Raw genomic sequence first — 8,439 nt, 5'->3', positions numbered from 1 at the left:
CCAGAGGGAAGGCTGCGTGTCCAATGCTAATAGCGCTAATTGTCAATAGCCCTCACTGTTTTCTTTCTTCTTTAGTTATAATCCTCTTCTGCCAGTCGAGACTATTGAAATGTGGCAGCTCAACATATTTTTTTTTTTTTTTTCTGTCAACAAATAACAAAGGCCGTACAGTTCTGTTACACCACTGAACCTGTTGCAGTCATGAAAAGCTGTGGTGAGGATGTTAAAGGTGGTGTTCTTGGTAGTTTGGAGGGATTGTATTCTAACGGATTTCCTTAATTTTGTTGCAGCATATTCTATTAGCCGGGCTTTCCCGGTCTTGTTCTGAGCTTCTCTGCCTCCCTCCTCTGCGGGAGAGGGTGTGATAGGCAGGGCCCGACCTCTGATATACTGTTGTTACAGTCTGGAAATACCAAGGTGAAAGTTTTTTTACCATGAGTGTACTTTCCAGCGTAGATCTGGAAAGTACAGATTTAACAGATCTACAGATTTAACATAGATCTACTACATGCAGGTTAAAAATGGCTGAAACTTACATTTACTCTAATGCACTTATTTTAAATGCTTTCAGGCATTATGCATGAGCATTTGACATATGAGTGGTGAGTGTTTGCAGTTGAAATTGTTAAATACAGCAAAAGCTGTCTGGACTGAAATTTAAATACATCTGTGCGAAGCCCCTGAGTGCAGCAGATGGAGGCAGGGACGGGCTATCCTGGCTTGACCCTGCCTCTTCCGCAGTTCCACAAGCGGTTCCCGTACCTCCCTCCGTGCTGAGATGGTAGCAACTGCGCTGCCCAAAGAGGTAGAGCTACGAATATGCTTGAAAGGGCCATACATTCTGAAAACCAGTTACTACTGGTCCCAGTAGACTACGGTTAACATGAAGCATTCCAGGAAAAAAAAAAAAAAAAAGAGTATGACTCTGAATTCATTTTTAGGCAGTTACTAGCACTTTACTAAGCTACTTTGATGAAGCTAAGGAATTTGGCTTCTCCTACAGGAGCTTCTCATTCAGAAATGAGCTCTCTCTGTGTCTGGCTGGAGCACTTCTCGGCAGCGCGGGGGGATGTCTGCACGCAGCTGTGTGCGTGGGACACCCACGGTTCTGGGGGGAGCTGGGGAGGAGATTGTTGCAGCTCTGCAGTGTGTTTTAGCTAATTAATTACCTTCTTGTGTTACTGAAGCCAAGTGGTAGCCAAGGCTGTATGACAAGTAGAGCCTAAAGCGTAAGCAAAGAGACTGGCTGCAGTTCTGGTGTTTATAGGTTTGGGGTTCTCTGCTAATATATGTCCTGCTGGGAGGTGGCTGAGCTGTGCGCCTGGGAGGAGACAGGAGTGCTGAAGGACTGCGTTCCCCCCACACAACAAAGGCAAGGGCATAGTGGCTTAAGGCACTTCGTATGTTGATTCAACTGCAATTTAGACTGGATATTTAAAACAGTCTGGATCTTCATTTGCAGCCAGCCCTTTCTGGAATGATTGCTTAGTCAAGTATTGAAGCAAAGCGTCTCTAGGCAATGGTCTCGTTTGACATTTGTTCTTAAGAGTAATGCGCTCAGAAGAGCAAGCTTCATTCTCTGCTTAAAGAACAAGTTCGCTGTGGGTTGGGTATAGGTTTTTGTTTGCTTACAGAGCTTTCCTATATATTGGGGGGAAGGAAAGAGACTAGAACGAAGATGCAGCCAGGAGGGGAGTGAGCGTTGTCTCCCCCTGCCCTCGAAGCCTACGAAGGGAGAACGCCGATTCAAGCTGGCCAGACTTCCAATAGATGTGGTCTTCTGCTCCCTTCAGAAGGACCGCTCAGCCACACAAGAGGAGGCTGCTTTCCTTCAGACTCAGAAAGAAGGTATGCTCAGAGGTAATTAATTATTTTGATTTTAAAAAAATTAAAAAGTATGGAAGCACACTGAGCTACCACTAAGAGACTGGGTTTCTGTAAGTCCCCTCCCGACTGCAAGTTCTTTTCTGAAGTTACCTGTGGAGAAAACATGACAAGTCATTTCAAGAAACAGCAAAATCATGTTTGGGACACAATTTACAAATTACTCTATTTAAAACTTTAATTTGTGATATTAATGACTGCAAAACACTTAGAATGACATTTGTTAAAGGCACATTTCATTTTAATGCATAGTGTACCATTCTAAAATATCCTAATTTCCTTACAAAGTGCTTGAGCAGCCACATACAGATAAAGTATAGCAAAATATATTTACAATCTAGGGTTTAAAATCTTAATCTGCCTAAAAATATTTAAAAAACTACAGAGATAAAATTAGTGCTTTCTTTCAGCTTAACTGGGTGAACATACCCTGCCCTCTAATTTTTTTTTATTTTTTTTTTTTTTAGTGATTTACTTAGATTAAAAAAGATTTCTGTACAAGATGTAGTTACAAAAAGGTATTTTTGAGGATACTTTCATAAGTGTTAAGCACCCTGTTAGATGCTCATATATATATATTTGGGAACCAGAAAGGGTGAGCTGACTGTACCTCAAAAGTATTGGTTTCAGCTAGATACAGGAACATAATTTGTTTCTTATTAATTAGAATATGGAAATGAGTAATGCTGAAAAGTTGACTCACTCTGCCAAACATGATTTGTAGAGCCGGTAAAGATGCCTTCCTGGTTCCAGCAGGGGGGATGCCCGATTTACACCTAGTAACCTTTTTCCCCGCCTCCTTAAGCCTGCCCCCCTCTCTGACCCTGCAGGTCTGGCCAGCATCGTGATTTTAAACCACCACCGTAGTGTTACACACCCAAGTGGTTTGTGTTTCTTCTTTGAATGAATAAAATTACAAGGTTTTAATTCATTTGAGTGCTGATTCTCACCGTCTTAGCCCATGAACAGCAAACTCCTGGCTAGGATGACCCTGTGAGATTACATACGCAACCAGCTCTGAACGGTGCTAGAGCTAAGGACCACGCCGGAAACTTATTTTCCAAGAATTAACGTTTGCCCACAGAACACCAGATGCCAAAACCAGATCTTGGTTTACAAGTATGCACAGTGTCTGGTCTAAATTATTTTTCAACTTTTGAGGTACAGCTTTTAGTGTTAAGGGGTTTATAAAATATACACTGTTTTTATCAAAAATATTTATACATTCTGTTACAACATATTGCTTTTACTCTCAGTAACTGCCAATCTAAGTTCTGGAGTTCAGTGGCCTAGATGTATCCAAGTATTTTTTTCACTCGGAGTTCAATGTTGTTCACTCGGCCACTGTGCAAAATTAATGAAGTGGTAGAATTAAATTACTTGCCTGGACATAAGAATACATTACAACTTCCAAATATACATGTTCACAGCATGTATACATTGAAAATCCTTATGTTTTCTAAAAGTGATATGATACTGTACAGCAGATACAGGATGATGTAGGTGGTTAGATACAGACTGGTTAACTTATCTGTCCACTCAGGGAGTGGGAAAGGCATGAGTCTGAGTACAGGAGTGGATGGGCTCGGGAAATGCGTATGCTTTGCTCTTTTGTGGTTAGACTGAGCAACATCCTTGTCACATTCTTCATATCAACCAGGGTTTTAAGCCGTGCTTAAAAAGCTTGAAGGCAAAACTGTTTGGCAAGTGGCTTTGGTAAACTTTCTGGATTTTTCCTGGATTTTTCTTTTAATGGAAGCACTTATGCTGTTGTTATCTCAAAGGCAAGGCGTTTAACATTTTTCCTAATAAATACCATAGAAAATTTACAAAACAAGGCATATCTGTTTTCCATACCATTATTTTAAGAAGACAAGATGAATGTGTACATAGAAATGTGTAGTTTTATAGACTGCACAAGGTAATATTTAACTGAAATCATTTGCCTTCTCCAGCTTGAACCGTGTTCTGTGTGAGTGTCATCAGTATCCCAAACTTCTATTTCAATGTGGCTGAGTAGAGATAAGTGATTACCTAGCTCAAAGTCTGCTTTTCCCACTTAAGGCAGATACTTAAAAAAGTGATGTTATCTGCTGTAGAAGAGGGAGAGAAACAGTACAGATCCACGCGTGCCCGTGTGTGGGAAGCTTAATACAGCCTGGGTTCACCAACTCAGCTTAAGAACTCCACAGACCTGCTTTCCAGTGCTCAGATAAAAAACAATATACAAAGAGGCCACTCTTCACAAGAGTGTTAAAACAGTACTTAAAAGGATCTTCATGTGACTTAAAAAACCCAGAAGCTACAGGTGGCACAGAGAGCAATTGAAGGGTCGGTATTCTGAGAGAGGCATTCTTGTGAGCCAGTCAGCTGGGGTTTCACAGTGGCTAGAAGTTAACACCAATCAGCAATGTAATCAAAATCTCTGAACATTTCCTGCTCTTCTTCCGAAAGTATCCTTGGTTCCCGAGGTGGAGTGAGGATAGGTGCTTCAGAGGTAAATTCATCATCAAAATTACTAACATCTTCACGCCCTCTAATGGTGGGGACAAAAGGAGGTTTTACTTTCTTGGCCAGTAAAGCATTCCAATCTATTAGCTGCAAAAGAAAACAACTGATGTTTAGTTTCCTGTCTCTACTCCTTTAGTGGCCTTAGAAATAACAGTGGTTTGTACTCACCCTGAAGAAGTGATGCTTTTTCACATCCTCAGCATCTTTCTCTCCAGCTCCAAGACGCCGCTCTGGATTTCTTCGTAGCAGCTGACAAAACAGGAGATTTCAGTGCAAAAATTCAGGGGGATGGGGGGGAACTAGGGAGGATGAGTGCTACTCTGTAAGAACTGACACCAAGAGTGGATGGACAGTGAAATTCGTATTGCCTGACCTATAGAAAATTCTTGGTCCTCAAAGAAAGGGAGAGACCAAACTTCAGATGTACATAGCCACAGGTAGCAGTGCTCTTTTAGGGACACCTGAACCTGTGCGCACAATTCCACCAGCGGCCTAGCTACAAACACAGGGAGAGCAGACTAAATCTGTCTTGCTGCAGATCTGTGGTACCAAGTGTTGGGACCTGAGGTAATTTGTGGGGCGAATGTCCAGCCTAGAGATACTGAAAAGTGCTTTTTGCAGGAGAAAGATGCAGAATTTACGTAAGTTAGTATTTCTTGCTTGGCTCAAAAAGAGACTACTCTGCTGTCTCCTGTGCCCAGCTATTTCACAGCAGTTGATTTACTGAGAGAGGGCTGAATGCTGCTTCGCACCCCCAGCCAAATAAAAGGGGTTTCTAGCTAACACCAGAGCTCAGATTCTCCCACTTACGAATCTCGCTGCTGCGAGCAGACCCCTGTTCCAGGCAGCACCCAGCATTGGGGTGGGTTGATAGATTCATGATGCAGCCGTCAAAAAATAATGTCTACTATATTGTGAAAGAATTTCTCAGATAGGAACAGTGCGCACACAGCTACAACTAGTAAACTACAAGCCCAAAGTTCATGGTACGCGTGTTCTGGGTGCAGTGTAGCCGGCCCCTGGAGATATCGGCATGATAAACTTCAAAGTAAAAACATACCCTTCCCAGATACTGCCTCAAAACTATATTTTTCCTTCTTTCTCTAGGCAATCATTTTAAGCTATGGAGTATTTATACTGTTACTTCATACTTACGTCACAGTGGTTACTGTGACATGCTTTAACTTAGATGCTGCAACACGTGGCTGAATTGGGTGCTACACTTTAAGTGTCAGACACGTCAGTGGAGAGGCTGCTTCCCAAGGCTTTGAATCCCCTCCAGTAGATGCCCTTCTATCAACTGTGATGAGCTTCTAAGACAGCTTCAAGCATCTTCATTTAGATAAGTAGAGGCATTACACTGAGGAATAGCACTAATAACAACTGTAAACAAAAATCAGCCATTCTTTGCCAAGAATGGAACCGCAGATGCCATGTGTACGGTGTTCCCTGCCCCAGTTGGAATGAAACCAAAAAGATTTAGAAGTCTTTGAATTAAAATATTCATGTGACAACGTTAATCTACCAAATAGGTCAATGCAGCAGTGTTCTGCTAGGAAATAAGAGCTGAACTTCTCTAGTTAGATATGACTAGGAAACTTAGTTCAGGGAGAAAATAGAGCCTCTACTGTTTTACATTTAAAAAATGAAAAGCTTGCTCCTGAATAAAGTAGAATGGCACTGACAATTTTCATTTAAGGTGACAGGCAGCATGGCACAGCATAATTGAAGCAACCTGAAATTTAATTGTAGAAAAAACTACCAAGCGTAGGGTCTTAAAGTATTTTGTTCCCCACAAAAGTAAATAATTTCCTTAATGTTGGAGAGGAAACTGGGTAAGAGGGGAATACTGTAATATTACTATGTTCTTACCCGTCTCATTATAGAGATGGCTTCTGTAGAAAGAAATCGTGGATATCTTACTTCATCATTTACAATACTGTCAAACACCTCTTCTTCATCGTCTCCAGGGAAGGGAGACTATAATGAAAGTAATATGAAAATACCATTAAACAGGCTTAAAAATCCCTTGCAATTCAAACAAACATATATTGAGTTGACAGTTTGGAATAAGACACCCTGAAATGAAGTCTTCCTTTTCCCAGAAACAGATATGGTAGTTTTCCATAAGGAATAGAGAAAAGTAAGGCAAGTTGGTATTATCCTTTAGTTTTTACTAAAGGATTATGCTTTAAAAATGTGTTTTTAGAAGTAGAAACACCTAAAACTGGGATCTTCCTTGAACTCTGACACAAGATCTGCAGGGAATGTGGAAAGTATATATCGGATTCTTCTTTGGGACAGCTGCCGTTCACAAGTAACGTGGTGAAGACTAATTTGTTTTTGTAGGATCTTTAGCATGTTACAGCTCAAGGGTTCTCAAACCCGTTTTGACATGGCCTTACAGATGTTGGTGGTGCCCTACAAACTTTTTGTCCTTTTTTACCTGAAAGGAAGTGAAAGAAAATTGAATGATCATCTTTTTTGAAAAAGAACAAAACGATGAGCAGATCTATAGTTTTTCTCCAGTTTTGAGCATGTGAGCCATTACTGTGCTACCTGGGAGATATTATAACAAAACGGACCAGAAGGTAAAGCAATAGTAAATAACTACTCAATTGATTTATACCAGCTCATTTACATGGAACTGGGGCATTCTATTTTAGTGCGTGTGTAATTCAAATGGTAAACAGCATTGCATTTGGCATAATCTTTCACTACAATCTAGTTTTATGCGTTAAAGTTCCCTTCCATTCAAGCTACAGGAGTTAAGGAGTTTATTTTCTCCCCAAAAGTATTCGAAAGCAGAAGACTGCTATAGCTGTACGCATCCAAGTACGACGATAACAGATGTGTGCTGAAAACTGAGCTCCCCAAAACCAGATGTGCTATGTTGTTGCTTAGAGACACTGATATTAATGTGCCATTACTGTAATTTGGATTTAAGGCATAACGATGTAGTTAAAAACAAAATGAAACAAAAATCTAGAGGTTAAGTCTTGGACCAGCTACAGCTCATTCAATTCCACAACTGCTGATAACTCGAGCTCATGACATGGCTCACCAACTTCTACTATGGGGTTAGAAGCTGCTCAGTATTTAATACTTCTTTTTCTTGATGAAACACATTAAGATGCTCACTGTAAAACCAGGTATGCCTATACGTACTGTATACACACGTATTGATACAACTGTGACAGGTAGGACATACTACATGTTGACAGGCTGGTATCTTGAGTTTTGTAACCTTTTTAACATATATTAGTTTTATGACTCCATTGCATCTTACTAGAACTTACCTCACCCACTAGCATCTCATAGATAAGTACACCAAGACCCCACCAGTCTACAGCTCTTGTATAGGAAGTTTCTGTCAGCACCTCTGGAGCAAGAAATTCCGGTGTGCCACAGAATGTGCTTGTTCTGTCTCCAAATCCCATTCCTGAAAAGTTACAGTTAATGAAAAGCAAGCAGTGTTTTCTGCCACTCTACAACCTATTCCTCCAGCAAGTAAAACCTCTCCCTAGCGCACCTTCAGCCGATACTGTAGTTCCAGGGCCTGTCCTGAAGGCTCAGGCCAATGAGGTAAAACATTCCCCGGTTCCTCCCTCCCACACCCTTGTTCTACGTGCGCTTCGGTATAAGTTTTTCTGTCCCTAACTATATGCAATGAGCCAAATCTTCCAGTTACACCTTTGTTACCCAGTTATCTTTGCTTGGAAAGACACAATCTTATGCTATATTTCTACTAGCTAGAGAAGAAAATGTGGTACAGCAGTTGAACATGCCTACTACAGATGCTTCTACGGTGGCAAAACTACATACAGTAAAGTAAAACACGGAGTGTAGTGGAACAACTTTGAGCAAAATAAGCCCTGTATATTTGCAAGAGGGTCACAGTTTGGGACATCAGCACCAGAAGGACCACTGTGACACCACAAGTGGAGGTGCTGCAGAAGGCTTACAAAACCCATTTATTGTAGGAGTCAGTAAACCAATGAGCCTTCTGTGTCCTCATTTCCTTTTGTCATTTATGGAACTTGT

At 41.0% G+C, this 8,439-nt stretch overlaps 1 protein-coding gene across 1 annotated transcript in view; it reads right to left on the bottom strand.

Annotated features, from left to right (window-relative positions):
* Positions 1-3,743: 3,743 nt before the first annotated feature.
* The window catches only part of PKN2 (protein kinase N2), a 30,342-nt gene continuing 25,646 nt past the window's right edge, over positions 3,744-8,439 (bottom strand). Inside the window, exons 18-21 of the mRNA XM_009884723.1 lie at positions 7,695-7,837; positions 6,268-6,375; positions 4,564-4,644; positions 3,744-4,482 (exon numbers count right to left, since the gene is read on the bottom strand). Coding sequence (XP_009883025.1) covers positions 4,279-4,482; positions 4,564-4,644; positions 6,268-6,375; positions 7,695-7,837 — 536 coding nt within the window. The 3' untranslated portion in view covers positions 3,744-4,278. The remainder of the gene's footprint in view (positions 4,483-4,563; positions 4,645-6,267; positions 6,376-7,694; positions 7,838-8,439) is intronic.

The sequence above is a fragment of the Charadrius vociferus genome, unplaced genomic scaffold, assembly GCF_000708025.1.
Source record: "Charadrius vociferus isolate BGI_N301 unplaced genomic scaffold, ASM70802v2 scaffold163, whole genome shotgun sequence".
In the NCBI taxonomy this organism is placed as follows: domain Eukaryota; kingdom Metazoa; phylum Chordata; class Aves; order Charadriiformes; family Charadriidae; genus Charadrius; species Charadrius vociferus.
The sequence above is the reverse complement of the archived record's forward strand: the minus strand, read 5'-3'. Positions and strand labels throughout refer to the sequence as shown.